Below are 17,494 nucleotides of genomic sequence, written 5' to 3'. Positions count from 1 at the left end.
ATGTTGGTGTGCCTTGACCTTGAGGTGGAGGTTGAGTCTGAGGCTGGCTAAAAGAAGAGAAATGGTTGGCTGGAGATGCAGCTCCATGACTCTCTTGCTGGTTAATACCAGGGAATTGACTCCCTTGAGAAGAGGCAGTTTCAGGCTGTTGCTGGTTATGACCCGGGTTTTGGCTGCCTTGTGGAGAGCCAAAGTTTAGATTTGCAGAGAAGCTGTCATAAGGAAAGTTTCTTAGGCTAAAGTAACTGAGAGATTGACCATATGGATTATGATTTGATTCCATATGGTGATAGATGAGAGATGGAAGAAGAGGCAGAACAGAAGGGAAAGAAGTTGGTACAAGAGAGATGAAAGAAGAAGGGAAAGAAGAGAGTGATGAAAGAAGAAGGGAAAGAAGAGAGTGATGAAAGAAGAAGGGAAAGAAGAGAGAGATGAAAGAAGAGAAAGGATCAAATCGCAAAAGGAATAAGAAATGAAAGCTGGAAATTCAAAACAGATCATAAAGAGAATTTTGGGTGGATATAGTAAATACAAAGCTAACACTTACCTATATCTATCAAATCAGAGTCAACTCTCAAAGAAACAGAATAGTAATCTTTGTAAGTAAAGATTGCTTTCTAGTTATCAAAAGAATAAATAAATGTTCTTACATTTACAACTTAATGTAAATACTGATCTTGTTGTAACAAGATCAGAGATTCATACTTACCATTTAAATATTTTTAAAGTACAAGACTAGCATTGAAAGACTTTTATGACACAATTCTGAGAGATTTACAACACTACCAGACACATTAATGAACATAGAGTACATAAGCTACACAATTCATTTTCGGGTCATTAATACACTGTTAAAAGTATTTCACCAACATATATACTACACATTATTAAACAGGAACTACATGTTTCTACACACTAACTAACATCATCCCATTTACATACTACCACATTCAGAAGCAATAAAGAAACAACAAGTACAAGAAGATCAATACACAAAGCAAGTTTACACTTCAATAAACAGTTTTACTTGATGCCAACAATTAACAATTCATTTGACAGCCATTAAAACAGGTTCAATACAGACAAACCAATACATGACTAGTTAACAAACCCTAATTAACAGAGACAACAACAATATTAGCCAAGCAATAAGCAGGAAGCAGATGAACATACATAAGCAATTAACAAACACCAAGTACAAGAAGATCAATACACAAAGCGAGTTTACACCTCAATAAACAGTTTTACTTGATGCCAACAATTAACAATTCATTTGACAGTCATTAAAACAGGTTCAATACAATAACCAATACATGACTCGTTAACAACCCCTAATTAACAGAGAAAACAACAATATTAGCCAAGCAATAAGCAGGAAGCAGATGTACATACATAAGCAATTATCAAACACCAAGTACAAGAAGATCACACACAAAGCGAGTATACACTTCAATAAACAGGTTTACTTTATGCCAACAATTCACAATTCATTTGACAGCCATTAAAATAGATTCAATACAATAACCTAATCGCATTCTGATTCACATCTATTGCATGCAAAGTTAAGAACAGGGATTATGTCACATACCTCTAACTTTGTACTTAAGATCCTGATTATGATCGGAATCCGTCTTTGCAACCTTCAGACTCACCTTCAAACCTCAGGAAAAATCAATAAACAATAGTAAATTTCACATAATAGTTATAACCCATCAACGAACTCGAGATAACAAGAGTTAATTCGATCCCTAGAACTTCAAAACATAATAAGATAGAAGAGACTTCAATGTACCTCGCTTGAATCGATTTTGGGAAGGTGAGAGATCTTCGAAGACACCCTCGATGATGAATCTTTAGTAGATCTACAACATGGTGACGAGGAGGAGACACACCGGAAGGAGATTGAAGGTCAGAAAGAACGGCGAACTCGGCAAGACCAGACGGAGAAGAAGAAGATGAGAACGGCGGCGGATTCGTCAAAATCGCCGTGTAGGGTTCGAGAGAGACCGAGACCGGAAGGAGATCGACACTCAGAAGACACGGCGAAATCGCCAAGACCAGACGGAGAAGAAGAAGATGAGATTGACTCTCAATCGACAAAATCGCCCGCTAGGGTTCCACAGAGAACACGACTCGAATTTGGGGGTTTTCGTTTTTTCCGACAAATGAGAAAAGAAAAAACTTATTTCTTTACCTAAAAATGGAACCAATCATATTCGCCCACGTGGCCTAAGACTCGGATACAATCGAGTCTTCCCGAGCATACGGATGGGTCTTCCAATTTAACTATTTCGCTTTTAATCTAATAAACAAATGAGCGAAGGCCCGAACGGATGGTCCGTTAATGTTGCTCTAAGTAATATTAGTCCGTAGCCCGTAGGTACTTCAAACATTTAACATAGTGGCAGCCAACAACGTATTGAAAGATTTAGCCTCCCAAACTCATTGGCTGAGAAAAAATTATAAATAACCAACGTAATTGACCAATTACATATATTTATGTGATATTCATAACCACAATATAAAATCGTTAGACAGATATTATTTATTTCGTGATAATTTGTATCGTCTAATTACTTCACACCCACTTATACCATTGCCTTGTCCATGAAACTATTTATTAGTGTATACCTTTAGTAGTTTAGGGCAAAGGCCAAACCGCGTGAGCATATTAAAAACCATAGTAACCACGTCAACGTGAAATCTATTTTTTGTTCTTCTCTCTTTTTAAAAGGACACCAAATTACATAGATTCATGCTCAATCCTGTATCCATATTTGGCTTTGACGTACCTCAGAATTCAGAAATGTGGAATCAAATTTGCAGGGATGTTCATTGTTCGATCTAAATCAATTGTATAGCTATATCCTCGTCTTGTCTTTTCACCATGGGTCTAGTTACATACTTTTACAACATATAATAATAATAAAAGTATTTTAGCGGAAAGGACAATATATTCACTAAATTTAATAATATTATTCTGGTTAAGCTGATTCCAATAATTGGGATGAAACAATTGAATTTTATAACCCGGTTAAACTGACCAAGTTTATACACATCAAGATTTTGCTCTTGAACCAAGTTATCTAGTCCGCCTTAAAATAAAGAGAGTCCATTAACTAAAAAGCCCAATACAAAACTTTAAGGCCCAAAATCTTTAAGAGACAAATATATGGTGTAAAGCAAACTCAAAAAAATTTTCGGATTGTCCCCAAAGTAATTTCCTTTTACTTACTACTACTGCTCTTGACTTAAAAAGTTATAAACCCTCACGATTCATCCTTAAACCCTAAGCCTAAACCAAGAAGCGCAGAAGCTTTGACAATGGCGGATCCGATGAACCCTAGCACTGGCGATCAGCAACAGCAGAAGTACCGTCAGTACAATCCGTACCAAAAAATCAATCTTCCGTACCGTCAGATCTACGAACTCCCAACTTCGCCTGAGTTTCTCTTCGAAGAAGAAGCTACGAAAAAACGCTTGTCATGGGGTGAGAACCTCACCTTCTTCACCGGGTGGGGTTATCTCACTGGATCGCTTCTCGGAGCCGCAAAGGGTACTATTGATGGGATCCGATCCGCCGAACGGGGCGAATCTCTAAAGATCCGAACGAATCGGATTTTGAACTCCGGTGGACTTGCTGCAAGACGCAGCGGGAATTGCTTAGGATCTCTCGGGTTGATGTTCGCAGCTATGGAGAGCGGTGTTACGTATTTGAGAGACGGAGACGACGGTTCCTTGACTACTGTCATCGCTGGTTTAGCCACTGGTGCCTTGTACAGAGCTGCCTCTGGGCCTAGATCCGCTGTGGTTGCCGGAGCTGTCGGTGGAGTTACGGCTTTGGCGGCGGTTGCTGGGAGACGCATCGTCAAACGATTCGTTCCTATCTGATGATGAGGTTCTCAATTTCTCGCGAGGTTAGGGTTTAAGAATTAGTTTAAAGCAGAGGTTTTTAGTGACTGAATCATTGCTACTCTATTTAGGGTTCATGAATTTCCATTGTGTAAAAAAAAGTTGACATTTTTATTGATCTAATTGCGCAACCCAATTCAATTTTCTGCTCATCTAGCTGAACTCAAGTGATTATGGAATCGGAATTAAAATGATCTCACATAAACTCAATTGGTAATTTTACAAAGGAGAAAACTTGTCACTAGAATGAAGAAGAAGAAGAAGAAGAAGAAGAGAAAGATTGAATTTTTGAACCTCACTCACTTGTTCATAACTTCAACACCATTCTTTCCGGCGATAATGACAGAAGTAGCCATTCCCAGGAACAGACCATGCTCCACCACTCCTTGAAACTTGCCGATCTCTTTCGCCGCAGCGAATCCATCCTTCAACGGATTCTTAAAATACAAATCAATAATGTAATTACTGTTATCCGTCACATACGGCTTCCCATCTCCATCAACTCTAAGCTTCGCATCGCATCCAAATTCCTTAAACAGGTCTTGCAATCTAATCAAGTTAAAGTTCCAGCAGAACTGAACCACTTCAACAGGCATAGCTAATCCACTTCCACCGAGTCCTTTAACGAGTTTCGTGTCATCAGCCACCACAATGAACTTCTCAGCAACAGCTTCCACCATTTTCTCACGGAGCAGAGCACCTCCACGACCTTTGACCAAATCAAGATTCGGATCTACCTCGTCAGCTCCGTCAATAGCGAGATCGATCCTGGGATGCGTGTCTAACGCAACAAGTGGAATCCCTAACGATCGTGCTTGTTCCTCTGTTCGTTTGGATGTTGGGATGCCAACAATATCGTAGAGTTCACCGGAAGAGAGAAGTTTACCGATCTGATCGACGGCGAATGCTGCGGTGGATCCAGTTCCAAGACCTAGAACCATCCCAGGTTTTATTGCTTCAACAGCTTTCTCCGCCGCGAGCTTCTTCAAATCGTCCTGTGAAAGCGCGACTGACTGAGCCTTGACGGAGAATGAAACAGAAGTTCTAGGAGAAGAGCCAGTGCGTAGGGCAATAGAAGGAGTGCGTAGCGTAAGGTGAGAAGGGGAAACGAAGGATAAGGAAGCCATTGGAGAGAGGAGGATTGAGAATGGTTGGAGAAAAAATTAAAAAAACAAAACAAAACAAAGGTTGGGTTTTTGACTTTTGAGTGGAAGAGGCGAAATGTTGTTATAAAGTTTTGTACTTGGTTTGAGGGTAAAATTGGAATACCACTTATAAGGTTGTTGTTGTTTGGGTTGGTGAAGATAACAACCTGCTAAGTCAATTAGAGTGTTATCCTATACGGCGTCGTTTTGTTTCTTCGAGAACAGAGTTATAAAAAGTCTTTTTCTCTTGTTTCGTGGAGAGTCTAATTATTTTCTTCCACTTTCTCGATCTTGAGATTTCTTTGAAAGGAAGAAAAAACAAAACACTCACGATGTCCGCCGAATCAGCTAGCCAAATCCCTAAGGGACAGGTGAGCGTATATCAATTTTTTTTTTAATTATCCAAAGAGGAATTCAAGTTTTGGATGGGAAGAATATATAATCTAGGGTTCTTATCTGTGGTTCTGTAAATTTGGATTATTTCGAATCTTAGGTCGATGTTTTTTATTTAATAGATTCTATTAAGACTTGGTTGTTGTGTTTGTTTTTCAGGTTGATCTGCTAGATTTTATTGACTGGTCTGGTGTTGAATGCCTGAACCAAAGCTCAAGTCACTCTCTGCCCAATGCTCTCAAACAGGTTATTCTCTTATGTTCATATGTATATATCCCTAGATGAATGTAGTTCTCTGTATCTATACAAGTTTGTGTTTTTTCTATCTTCGTATCTGCAGATACTTGTCTGATTGTGTATGTCTTTATTGTTGTTATCTATTAATTTTATGAGATTAGGTCTAGATGATTGAGTACAAACTTGGATTTCTATGAAGTGATATTGCGTGAACCTGATATAATTTATAGCTTTTGAATTCATGATTCACTGATTACGCTGTTGGTGTCTTAATGACCTGAGAATGATTTACATTGTTCGTGTAGGGATATAGAGAAGATGAAGGTTTGAACTTAGAGAGTGATGCTGACGAGCAGCTTCTGATCTATATTCCTTTTAACCAAGTTATCAAACTACATTCCTTTGCTATCAAAGGCCCTGAAGAGGAAGGTAATGCCTTTGAAAGAAAATTTCGTTAATTGATGTCCTGTATTTAAAGTATATAGGTTTCTTTCTCTTGCCTCTACAACTACTTCTTGTTGCTGAACTTAGATTAATGGGGATGTTTATTGTTAGTCAGTAAGATTTTAACTTTGTTTGATTCTAATTGTTCTGCAGGTCCTAAAACTGTAAAGTTTTTCTCAAACAAAGAGCACATGTGCTTCAGGTAATGTAAATTGTTTCTACTCTGTATCTAACAATCTGATTATCTGGGTATAATAGCTCTGAATCTCATCGGTTTATTAAATTATACAGCAATGTCAATGATTTTCCTCCAAGCGACACTGCTGAACTAACTGAAGAAAACCTTAAGGTAAGATATTTCTAAAATCTAACTTTATTCATTTGGTGACATGTTCTGGTGATGTATCTGTCGTGACACCTCTGTTCAAATCCATTTACAGGGGAAACCGGTTGTCCTTAAATATGTTAAGTTTCAGAATGTTCGTAGGTAAGGTTTAACCGTGCTCTGTGTATATACATTACTATTCAGCGTAACTACAGTTCATTCTGATCTTACTATATTTGATTCAAGCTTGACGATCTTCATTGAAGACAACCAATCGGGTTCTGAGGTCACAAAGGTTCAGAAGATTGCTCTCTATGGTTCAACGTAAGTCTCTGAAATCTGTTTTGTCCAAGTTTGTTGTTATAAATATTACCTGCGTCCAGAGCAATGTCTTAGCTGTTAATAAATCTGGTATATTTAAGTTGCAAAGTATTGGTCATTTACACCATTATGTGCAATATAACAGGGTGGAGACGACTGATATGAAGGGATTGAAAAAGATTGAAGATCACTGAGCTAACAACAAAAGAGTTTTGATCATATATCACTTTGACTTCTAGTGTTCTGTTGTGGTTTCTATCTTTTTCTGTTACTTTTCTTTTAAGTTATTAGACCAGAAATTGCGATTGCCTATTTTGCAGAAGTCCGAAACGAATGACAAGTTCAATAACAATTTGATAATTCCTCTTGCTATATAGGCAGGTCTCAACTTCTCTCTTCATGTGTTTTCTATCCTTGTCAGTGTTACTGGTAATTAGGAATACATTTATTTATGAGGCAATTGCACAAGTAAAATCCGAATGGTGGTAGCACTAGGCATCAAATCTTAACAAATAGACAATTTTTAGGTGAGGGCACTGTGTCACTCAAGCACACAAACAACGCACCACTCAAATCTACCTACCACAAACCTTTTCCTTTTCTTCTCATTAAACTGTTTCTGTAAAAGCACGACCACCTTTTCGGCCGTATAACGTGACAGAACAACATCCTCAGTCGATCTTCTCATGCACTTCACACCTTTCCAAAACCTTTGTTTTCTTCCATTTACGGAAGGATAAAAAGCACGATTATATTCCTTTCGTAACAACGCATTCATCAGCATTCCACGTCTTTGAATCCTGCTCCAGTGCTCCCATTAATCTTTTGGGCCTTGGGGAATATAGTCAATAGACAATTTCTTTGCAGTGTCGATGTACCGCGTGCCGGTCCAATGTTTCTAGAATTTTTGGATGAACTAAAAAGATTGGGCCTTTTATCTTGATTTTTAAAAATAACAATTCTCCCAAAAAAAATAGTGCCTAACAATTTGAGGCCCTAAGGACCCATTTATTATGCATAAATTAGCTCTATATTTCCTATTTCCAAAATTAGCTCTTTCAAAAGAAATAGTGCTTTTTGTCCAAACAAAAACAAAATAAATAGTGTTTAACAAATTCTAAATTAGCTCTTTCAAAATTTAAGGAAATTTAGATAGACTAAAATATCAAAATCTTGATTTGAAACTATTAGAATTAAGATGTCGCATTAAAATAATTTTGATTTTAGGTTTGTCCCAATTATTTACAACTTATTTGATTTCTTTTTCTATATGAGGTAAAATCGTGAGAATATTATTAGTTTGGAGTAGAAATCAAAATTTAAATGTTAAAAACTAATATACCAGCAAATATGTAAAGCATTAGATTGACCCGAATACCCGAACAAAAATAAGAGTAAATCTTCACCCATTGGTCTTGATTTGCTTTTCATCCTTCTTTATCTATCATGATTTTATGTCACACGACTTTAATAACAGGATTTTGGAATCGTTGGGATTATTAGCAACACTATTCATATCTTATTTTGAATCGCATGAAGAATTAAAAGCCATCGAAGAAGATCGTGGAGAAGATAGATCTGGAAATTTTAATCTAATATTTAATTGAAAATGATTAAGTTACAGTTTTTTATCGTCTTTAGATTTATTAATTATTATGAGAAATTAAGTTACAGTTATAGCTTTAAAATTACACATTCATCTCATCTACACACGACCACAACCAACACATTCATCTATACCATCCTCCACACCCTATACAACACATACACCCACATTCTACCTATATCATCCACATCCTCACTATCTCATCTAGACACTTCACAAATTTACCAGCAGTCACACTACGTCACACACACACTACACTTATTACATCATATAATCACTCTTACTCACTTATTACATCCTCACTTATTCGTTTGACACATAATCAAAGTATGACACATTTCTCTAAGGTTCATATCGACTTGTCTGTTCCATAAGATTCTCTCCCACCATCATATATTACTCTCCGTCTCCAAAACACCTTCCCATCTAGGCCTTCCTTCCGTTAACACTTTCCCATGTAGGTCTTTTCTCCATTTGAGTTTGTGTTCTTCATAAACAACATCTGCAAAAGCAGATTAATAATCCGTTAAAATCCCTTTCTGATTTAGCAACTTTTTTGACAAAATAATCATCATTCAAGTATTATATAAATCCACAAAAATTCAAGTACACTATATATATATGCCAAAATAAAATAGTTAAGGAAATATTTCAGACTTCTAAGTAATGTTGATATTTTTCTATTTACATCAAAAAAATCACTTCAATGTAATTAATATGCATATATTTTCTTAGTAAGAATCAGAGCATGATTAAAATGAATGATCAAGGCAACAAATCAAATCACGTACTTTTACTTTTAAAGACAAAATTTTAAGAGACATCTACTAAATAAACGACTCACACACGAGAGACTAACTGAAACAAATAACAAAAGGACAGATCCTGAGATTTAGAAACCATTTCATAAACTTCTTTGTCATCCCTTAACTCACAAAACATGCAAACCATTGAAAACGAAAAAAACAATATTTAAACTCCCATCCATACAAAAATTATATGCAATAAAGTTGTAGTTTAAACAAAGGAAAGAAAAGAATCAAACCAAGTACTGTATGTGTTACCTTGTAGGGTGATGTTATCTATGCTAGACGCTCGGGAAAGGAGAAAACGAGAGAGAAGCTTGAGCAGAGTATTGGAACATTTGGCTATAAAAGGAGTTTCAGAGTAAGTAAGAAGTTTTTTTTTAATGTGTGAACGAAGGTAGACGGAGAGGGTATGGTGGTATATATAGCGATTGTTTTCTAACGGTCGACTAAGTTACCGTTTGGATGAAAATAATATAATAGAAAAAATGAAAGTTACCGTTTGGTAATTATTTTTATTATTAAAAGCTTAATCAATCATATTCATCGTAACGGTCATAAAAGTTACTGTTCGGGTGAATTAAGAAAAGGAAAATACAAAAGTTACTGTTTCGTAAGTTTCAAATTAACTTTTCTTTTGTTCGTTCTACTTTTGGGCTACATCGTTTTTACTTCTTTTCTTTTGAGGCTTTTGGCCTTTTGGGCCTTGGAAACCCTAGTATTTTACGACTCTTGTCTTCTTGAGTGAAACAAACACTATTTAGGGTTCTCCGGAGAAGAGAGAAGAGAAGTAGACAATTCAAACGATGGCGTCGAACGGTGGTGCTACGGCGGCTGGTCAGCTCTCTCAGAAAGAAGCTGATATCCAGATGATGTTGTCAGCCGATGTTCACCTTGGTACCAAAAACTGCAATTATCAGATGGATCGTTATGTCTTCAAGAGACGCAACGACGGTAACACTCTCATCATCTCCATCCAAATTTCATAATTATAGTATATAGACGCAATGATTCCACATTTCATGGATTCTGTATTGATCTTGTTTCTTTCGAGTTGATAGTTTCTCCAATTTCCATAGTTTTGTGTATTTAAATCGTGAAACCAGTCTCACCTTTGCTTGGATTTGACGTTGAGTGATTCATCGAGTCTTTTGATGTTTTGGAGGTTTTTGGTTCTGTTTTGTTTATGAAGTTTCGATTTTTTTATTGCTCAGGTATTTACATTATCAACCTAGGACAGACATGGGATAAGCTTCAAATGGCTGCTCGGGTTATTGTAGCAATTGAAAACCCAAAAGACATTATTGTTCAATCAGCCAGGCCTTATGGGCAAAGAGCTGTCTTGAAGTTTGCTCAGTATACGGGTGCTAATGCTATTGCTGGAAGACACACTCCTGGTACTTTCACTAACCAGATGCAGACTTCTTTCAGTGAGCCAAGGTTGTTGATTCTCACCGACCCAAGAACTGACCATCAGGTGAGATGGGTTTGTTTTACCTCGGTTCTTATTAACTGTGGTAGTTTTAGGTTTTTGCTAATGCTGTCTTGTTTTGGTGTTGCCAGCCAATTAAAGAAGGTGCTTTGGGAAACATTCCAACCATAGCCTTCTGTGACACGGATTCTCCAATGGGATTTGTCGACATTGGTATTCCTGCTAACAACAAGGGAAAACACAGCATTGGTTGCCTGTTCTGGCTTTTGGCTCGTATGGTTCTCCAAATGCGTGGAACCATTCTCCCAGCTCAGAAATGGGATGTCATGGTAAAGTCGAGTGTATCCATATCTTATTATATGATTTTAGCTCTAGTCCAACACCTAACAAGATCTTGATTTGTTGCGTTGTGTAGGTGGATCTGTTTTTCTACAGGGAGCCTGAAGAAGCAAAGCAAGAAGATGATGAAGAAGATGCACAACAAACTGGTTTTGGGTTGCCTGCTCCAGAATATGGAATGGTTGGTGGAGACCAATGGACCACTGCTCAAATCCCTGATGGTGCATGGCCTGGTGAAAACCAACATCCGATTTCAGCTGCACCTGATGTGAATGGTTAGTTTCCTCAAACACGTGTTTACCTCTCTGAATCTGTAAAACAAAAGGCTTTAATGTTTTGTTTTGTTTTTTGCAAGTTCCGCTTGCTGCTGCATCATGGGACGCTGCTGTTCCACCTCCAGCTTCTATTCCAGCTGCTGGTTGGGCGTGAAAGTGATTCATGACTGTTTCGCCCGAGCTCTATTAGATATATAGGACATGATTTTTTATTCATAGCGAGGTCTAGAGAGGGTTAGGACCATATTGGCTTCTGTTTTACATTTGCTTCTTGTCTCTTGAGAAAATGATATAATTACTGCACTAGCCTCCCGTTTTGCCGGTATTTCTAAGTTTCAACCATATATAAAGTTATTTCACGTCGTCAGTTATTTCTTCGAATCTCCAGTATGGACAGCGCTCAAGAAACTCCCATAGAACGATGAATAGAAAATGTAGGGAGTCGTGTATTACTACTGTATTTCTAGTAATATACTTTTGTGAACACAAAAATGGTGCTGTGAATGTTACCAAGTTCCAACAGTGGTTTTCTCTTTTTCTTACCATTGTCAATCAATGGTCGGCCGTTAATTTCCGCCACTGAATGCGACATATTACCTTATCGCGGTCAAATCTTAAACCGGAATTCATTCCCTTAGTTAAACCGAAAACCAATTTTGCAATTATTTCTCTTTTTGGTTTACGCTTTACAACATGGCCTTCTTCCTATGAATTATGATGATGCCAGAGTGAAAGGATGGAAGGAAACGAAGGTTCTTCCATCTCTATTTATATAAACAGAAACAAAAACGTTTTATCTTTTGATTTTGAGAATTGGTTTTGATATATCTCTCGTACGTTTTTAAGGTTCTAAAAGTTTCCAATATCAGTAAAATACTATAAGAAGGGATTCACTTTCACTGCTTCACATCATTACAACATGTCTGGAATAGAGACCTTTAACTAGACTTCGTTACACCAAAAAATAAAGACCAAACCAATTAAATTACTTATCATCAAGAATGTTAACAGCTTTAACAAAACACAACTATAGGAGAAATAATCAGGCAATTTAGTTTAGTTATTCATTCTCTTTCCTCGAAGATATCAAATTTACCTAAAACATTGTTTAATGTCTTACATGTGATTGGGTAATAGAGGCTTTGGCTGGCTAATCAACCAAACACATTATAATTAATAACCACAAAAGTGGGTTGATATAATTAAAAATATCTTTTTAACTTTGTTAGCCGAAAGTGAAACGGTATCTTAAGTATGCGTGTATGGAACTCACCATTCATTACTTAACTATGTTCCAAAATTTCTAACCTAGAGAATTTAAATAAATTATGCTTTTCCATCAACACAGTACTTTTGCAGTCTTCCAGTTCATTGTTCACATGCTAACACCATCCTTAAAGATTAACTACTCTATAATTATCATATATGATGATGCAAACTAGCTATATATATATGCCCATCAAAATGTTAATGGAACAAGTAAATAATTTTCTTCCTGGAGAGTGAAATATATACAAACACTTTCCCTATCGAGAAACCCTAATGCAACACTTTTTTTTTTTCTTTTTTCTTTCTGAACTCTTCTCTAGTCGAAAAGTTGACAATTCAAACTATGTTGCAGAACAAGCCATGCAAACGACGATGATTATCCTCTATTGTCACATACGCATTTAAATAAAAATGTTTGGTTCTTCGATCGATGAGGTTTGCATGTGACTGGTAATAAGAGATCCGTGTTAATAATTACAACATGGTGCATGCATATAACACCTAAATTAGCTTGGATGAAAAATAATAAAATCTTTTAGTGTCTAATTTTATCATCAGCTTCTAAAAATATACTTATAGTAGACTAGTAGAGAATGGTGGTGTTGTATGTGTCAGCATGCGTTGTCTTTAGGCGTGACAATATTCAATTTGCATCTTCTTTTATCTGTAATTAATTAACGGGACCACAACACTAGTTCATGTTCTCTCACTTTTTGCAACTCCCCAAATGCTTTCTTTCTTGTTTTAACATTCTGAAATAAAAACTTACTACTCAATCGCGTTTTCAATATTAATGTAAATATTTATATTTGATCATCTTTTCACTTTTCGATTCAAAATTCAAACTAAAGTACTCGCGTTTTAACTATTCTTGTACTAAATGATGCAATATATATAATGGGAATAAGTTAGAAATTCTACAATGTAAATCTATGTAGTATTTCATGTGGTGTGGTATTAGGTTTTTTCTTGTTTCCCATGGCATGGATGAGAAAGTGAAAAACATACATCTATAATGAAATGGAAAACTATATAGTACAAAAAAGTAGATGAAATTGGTTGTATTGGTTAACAACCTAACATATATGTAAATGTGGAATCATCACCAATTAAGCTTTTCTCTTTTTTCCCTCAATTCATAATTTTATTTTAGATGGAATCTAAAATTATGGACACGTGTATCTTAATAATCTTGCCTTAATCTTCCGAGGAACCAAACACGAAAAAGTGTTAATTAAGGAACTTAAAATTTTACATAATTAAGACCGACTACTAAGAAACATATATAATAACTAGAGTTTAAGAAACGTATTGTATATAATAATAATGTTCAAATAATGATTTGATCAGTCACAGATCACACTCTTCTTAGGCTTCTGCATACTATATAACCCCTCCTTCTCCTCTCTCTCTCTCTCACTCTCTCACTACGCACACGAGAAACAAGAAACTAACACAAAGCACACATACACTGATACACAAATCCAAGCATACTCGTATTTATGTTATTATGTATGTATGTATGTATACCATGTACCAGTAGCAGTTAAGCTGCCAGCATGATCTTGTCTTTCTCTCTTAAGTTTCATATATATATATATATATGTATAATTAAGTAACTTAGGATATTATATATATATTTCTTGTTCTTATATGATCCTAGCTTAGAGAGAGAGAGACTAGGTCATGCTGGTAGCTTCACCTGCTAATGATTGTAGCATGAAGAAGAAGACATACAGTATACTGACTGCTTGCAATCCCTCCGACTCAAAAAAGAGAGTCTCATGTCAAGGGTAGAGACTATCAATTGAGAAGCAGGTAATTAACTTTTGTGATCGTTGTGAATACTCTTTGATTTGCTATGTCTAATTCGTTTATTTATATATCTCTTTTTTTCGAACATTATATTATTTTCATTGATGGGTAACTAGATCGTGTTAATGTTAAATCATCAGTTGCGTCCTTTGGTGATTCGGTAAGATTTATGAGTGTGGTACAATCATTAAAAAAAAAAATTAAATCAAATCAAACTGAATACTTTTATGTTGTATTTTGTTTCGTATTTTTTGTTTTTAACCACGCTACTTGGTTATATAACTTAGAAATATTCAGAGAGAGGACTTGTAATGGAAATTTTTATACCAAAGAGATCTAAAAGTATTATATATTTTTTGAATATGAATCTTGTTCCTTAGATATTTATATATATTAGTTAGATACAAAATCGAGATTATCTAGTCACTCTATCTAGATTCAACACACATAAATCTACAATATAGGCTTAATTACCCATGTTTGAACCAACGTAAATTTAAGCCCAAAATCGAATGTAATCTTATAACAAACGCCGCCGTTTCGTGTCAACGTTAATGTCCGTTGACAAATGTCATTGAAGTACGAAAGTACAAAAAAATTGGATTTTGGGACTCTTTTATCGTGTAATAAAATAATCCTATCCTTAAGGAAAATATTTAAAAGGATTGCATTGAGAGATACAAAAACGAGTGGTGTACCTCTGCTCTGTTTTCTTCCCCACTTCTCTCTTCCAAAATCCCAACTTTTCGCATTGTCTCTACAGTTTTGCCGTTTCGATTCTTTGTCTGAGTTCCCCCAATTTCACTCTCTGTATTTGCCCACAAGACCACAACAATAGTATCTTCCATGAACTTTATCTAGAAGATGACTCCATTCTCCTCTGACCTCGTTGGTTTCACCATCCCTTTCTACTCAAAAACTCAGAAACACAATTCAAATTCTTCCCATGGACTACTACTACTATCTCACAATCGGAGCTCCCTCTTAAGCTTCTCAAACTCTAACCCTAACCACGACAATGTCAAATCCTTTTCATCTTCAGGGGCGGCGAGAAACCTTCAAGCCGCCACAACACAAGACGCAACAGTTCCCACGGAACGAAGACAACATCAAACCCATTCACATTCTCTCGGGTTCAGAGATACCCAGATGCTCAAAATCTTCCATCGATCATGCCGTTCAGGGAACTACATCGAGTCTCTTCACTTACTCGAGAGCATGGTACGTAAAGGTTACAACCCCGATGTGATACTCTGCACTAAGCTCATTAAAGGCTTCTTCACTCTGAGAAACATCCCCAAAGCTGTTAGGGTTATGGAGATTCTCGAGAAATTCGGACAGCCTGATGTTTTTGCTTACAACGCGTTGATTAATGGGTTTTGTAAGATGAACCGAATCGATGACGCTACCAGAGTTCTTGATAGGATGAGAAGCAAAGGTTTCTCACCAGACACTGTTACTTACAACATAATGATTGGTAGTTTGTGTAGTAGAGGGAAACTTGTTCTTGCTTTGAAGGTTTTGGACCAGCTGTTAAGTGATAATTGCCAACCTACTGTGATTACTTACACCATTCTGATCGAAGCAACGATGCTCGAAGGCGGAGTTGATGAAGCGTTGAAGCTTTTGGATGAGATGTTGTCTAGAGGTCTAAAACCTGATATGTTTACTTACAACACAATCATTAGAGGAATGTGTAAAGAAGGGATGGTGGATCGCGCCTTTGAGATGGTTCGGAATCTGGAATTGAGAGGCTGTGAGCCTGATGTGATCTCTTATAACATCTTGCTTCGAGCTCTTTTGAATCAAGGCAAGTGGGAAGAAGGAGAGAAGCTTATGACTAAGATGTTCTCCGAGAAGTGTGATCCTAATGTTGTCACTTATAGCATTCTGATTACTACTCTATGTCGCGATGGGAAGATCGAAGAAGCGTTGAATCTGCTTAAGCTTATGAAGGAGAAAGGGTTAAGCCCTGATGCTTATAGCTACGATCCTTTGATCGCTGCGTTTTGTAGAGAAGGTAGATTAGATTTAGCTATTGAGTTCTTGGAAACTATGATCTCGGACGGGTGTTTACCGGACATAGTTAACTACAACACGGTTTTAGCTACGTTGTGCAAGAACGGGAAAGCAGATCAAGCCTTGGAGATTTTCGGGAAGCTAGGAGAAGTGGGCTGCTCACCCAACTCGAGCTCGTACAACACCATGTTCAGCGCGTTATGGAGCAGCGGAGATAAGATCAGGGCGTTACATATGATATCAGAGATGGTAAGTCAGGGGATTGATCCCGATGAGATCACGTATAACTCGATGATATCGTGCCTATGCAGAGAAGGCATGGTGGATGAAGCTTTTGATCTATTGGTTGATATGAGGAGCTGTGAGTTCCATCCATCGGTCGTTACATACAACATTGTGCTTTTGGGGTTCTGTAAAGCTCATAGGATCGAGGACGCGATTGATGTTTTGGAATCAATGGTGGGAAATGGATGTAGGCCAAACGAAAGTACATATACTGTGCTCATTGAAGGCATCGGATTTGCTGGGTATAGAGCAGAAGCAATGGAGTTAGCAAATGATCTGGTTCGAATAGATGCAATTTCTGAGCACTCGTTCAAGAGATTGCATAGGACATTCCCTTTGCTTAATGTTTTACAGAGATCTTCTCATCAGACTTCTGGTCATTAATAAGTGAGAGTCGAGAAACAACATGTTTTGTTATTGTTTTTGATGTCTGTGACTGTGATGAATCAGAAGCAGACATAACCAATTAATCTAGTATTGTAAATTTGCAAAAAGAAAACCCTAAACATATATCTCTTTCTAACTCTTAATTAAGATCAAAGATTAATTACAGTATTAAGGTATTTTCCAAATTCTTGAGAAGGTGCTTTCTTTTATTTTTGTTTACTTGTGCAAATACATAAAGTTTTTGTATTTGTATTGCAGTTACACCGAAAATAGTAAGGGTTTTTAGTGAAATAATTTGTGGCGGTTTTCACACTCGGCATCTTCATTGTTTGAAAGTCTTACTCACAAAGTCTATCATCAAATCAAGTTTTCTTTTTGATGAATTAATTATTGATTACAACTCTATCGAAACATTATAATTATTAATAAATGAATTAAGTTTAAAAAAAAAAAACAAAGCATAAGCAATCTATAGAGGACATGA

The 17,494-nt window shown here is 36.6% G+C and overlaps 6 protein-coding genes and 1 long non-coding RNA gene across 8 annotated transcripts in view; 4 read left to right on the top strand and 3 right to left on the bottom strand.

Moving 5' to 3' along the window:
- The window catches only part of LOC111831635, a 4,381-nt gene extending 2,243 nt beyond the window's left edge, over positions 1-2,138 (bottom strand). The window contains exons 1-2 of one of the 2 annotated variants that reach the window (XM_023786607.1): positions 1,793-2,138; positions 1,589-1,660 (exon numbers count right to left, since the gene is read on the bottom strand). The gene's annotated coding sequence lies outside the window, so the exon portion shown is untranslated. The remainder of the gene's footprint in view (positions 1-1,588; positions 1,661-1,792) is intronic. The other variant, XM_023786606.1, reaches the window with a different exon arrangement.
- A 963-nt stretch (positions 2,139-3,101) lies between these two features.
- Positions 3,102-4,056, top strand: LOC17893297 (mitochondrial import inner membrane translocase subunit TIM23-3). The gene has a single exon (XM_006300098.2). It carries the CDS (start codon positions 3,325-3,327, stop codon positions 3,889-3,891), a length of 567 nt encoding a protein of 188 aa, XP_006300160.1. The 5' UTR covers positions 3,102-3,324; the 3' UTR covers positions 3,892-4,056.
- A 27-nt stretch (positions 4,057-4,083) lies between these two features.
- On the bottom strand, positions 4,084-5,114 carry LOC17893815 (probable ribose-5-phosphate isomerase 3, chloroplastic). The gene has a single exon (XM_006298237.2). It carries the CDS (start codon positions 5,037-5,039, stop codon positions 4,212-4,214), a length of 828 nt encoding a protein of 275 aa, XP_006298299.1. The 5' UTR covers positions 5,040-5,114; the 3' UTR covers positions 4,084-4,211.
- Positions 5,115-5,312: 198 nt separating this feature from the next.
- LOC17892773 (PITH domain-containing protein At3g04780) lies at positions 5,313-7,173 on the top strand. The gene is made up of 8 exons (XM_006298607.2): positions 5,313-5,428; positions 5,610-5,696; positions 5,993-6,116; positions 6,285-6,333; positions 6,423-6,480; positions 6,572-6,618; positions 6,703-6,780; positions 6,923-7,173. Exons 1-8 carry the CDS (start codon positions 5,390-5,392, stop codon positions 6,969-6,971), a joined length of 531 nt encoding a protein of 176 aa, XP_006298669.1. The 5' UTR covers positions 5,313-5,389; the 3' UTR covers positions 6,972-7,173.
- Positions 7,174-8,390: 1,217 nt separating this feature from the next.
- LOC111831626 lies at positions 8,391-9,572 on the bottom strand. The gene is made up of 2 exons (XR_002834720.1): positions 9,448-9,572; positions 8,391-8,885 (listed from the first exon to the last, which is right to left on the bottom strand). It is a non-coding gene; the product is annotated as an uncharacterized LOC111831626 (long non-coding RNA).
- A 381-nt stretch (positions 9,573-9,953) lies between these two features.
- LOC17892274 (40S ribosomal protein Sa-2) lies at positions 9,954-11,610 on the top strand. The gene is made up of 5 exons (XM_006298169.2): positions 9,954-10,143; positions 10,404-10,666; positions 10,753-10,950; positions 11,037-11,235; positions 11,316-11,610. The coding sequence occupies exons 1-5, from the start codon at positions 9,996-9,998 to the stop codon at positions 11,387-11,389; spliced, it is 882 nt and encodes a 293-aa protein (XP_006298231.1). The 5' UTR covers positions 9,954-9,995; the 3' UTR covers positions 11,390-11,610.
- A 3,396-nt stretch (positions 11,611-15,006) lies between these two features.
- LOC17893324 (pentatricopeptide repeat-containing protein At3g04760, chloroplastic) lies at positions 15,007-17,178 on the top strand. Its single transcript, XM_006296546.2, has one exon. The coding sequence runs from the start codon at positions 15,184-15,186 to the stop codon at positions 17,005-17,007; it is 1,824 nt and encodes a 607-aa protein (XP_006296608.1). The 5' UTR covers positions 15,007-15,183; the 3' UTR covers positions 17,008-17,178.
- The last annotated feature ends 316 nt before the right edge of the window (positions 17,179-17,494 follow it).

The sequence above is a fragment of the Capsella rubella genome, unplaced genomic scaffold (assembly GCF_000375325.1).
Source record: "Capsella rubella cultivar Monte Gargano unplaced genomic scaffold, Caprub1_0 scaffold_3, whole genome shotgun sequence".
Lineage (NCBI taxonomy): Eukaryota > Viridiplantae > Streptophyta > Magnoliopsida > Brassicales > Brassicaceae > Capsella > Capsella rubella.
The sequence above is the reverse complement of the archived record's forward strand: the minus strand, read 5'-3'. Positions and strand labels throughout refer to the sequence as shown.

Coding starts and splice junctions, on each gene's coding strand:
- LOC17893815 (XM_006298237.2), bottom strand. CDS start 5,039: ATGGCTTCCTTATCCTTCGTTTCCCCTTCTCACCTTACGCTACGCACT.
- LOC17892773 (XM_006298607.2), top strand. CDS start 5,390: ATGTCCGCCGAATCAGCTAGCCAAATCCCTAAGGGACAG. Junction 6,117..6,284: donor CAAAGGCCCTGAAGAGGAAG/GTAATGCCTTTG, acceptor ATTGTTCTGCAG/GTCCTAAAACTGTAAAGTTT. Junction 6,781..6,922: donor ATTGCTCTCTATGGTTCAAC/GTAAGTCTCTGA, acceptor GCAATATAACAG/GGTGGAGACGACTGATATGA.
- LOC17892274 (XM_006298169.2), top strand. CDS start 9,996: ATGGCGTCGAACGGTGGTGCTACGGCGGCTGGTCAGCTCTCTCAGAAA. Junction 10,667..10,752: donor ACCCAAGAACTGACCATCAG/GTGAGATGGGTT, acceptor TGGTGTTGCCAG/CCAATTAAAGAAGGTGCTTT. Junction 11,236..11,315: donor AGCTGCACCTGATGTGAATG/GTTAGTTTCCTC, acceptor GTTTTTTGCAAG/TTCCGCTTGCTGCTGCATCA.
- LOC17893324 (XM_006296546.2), top strand. CDS start 15,184: ATGACTCCATTCTCCTCTGACCTCGTTGGTTTCACCATCCCTTTCTAC.
- LOC17893297 (XM_006300098.2), top strand. CDS start 3,325: ATGGCGGATCCGATGAACCCTAGCACTGGCGATCAGCAACAGCAGAAG.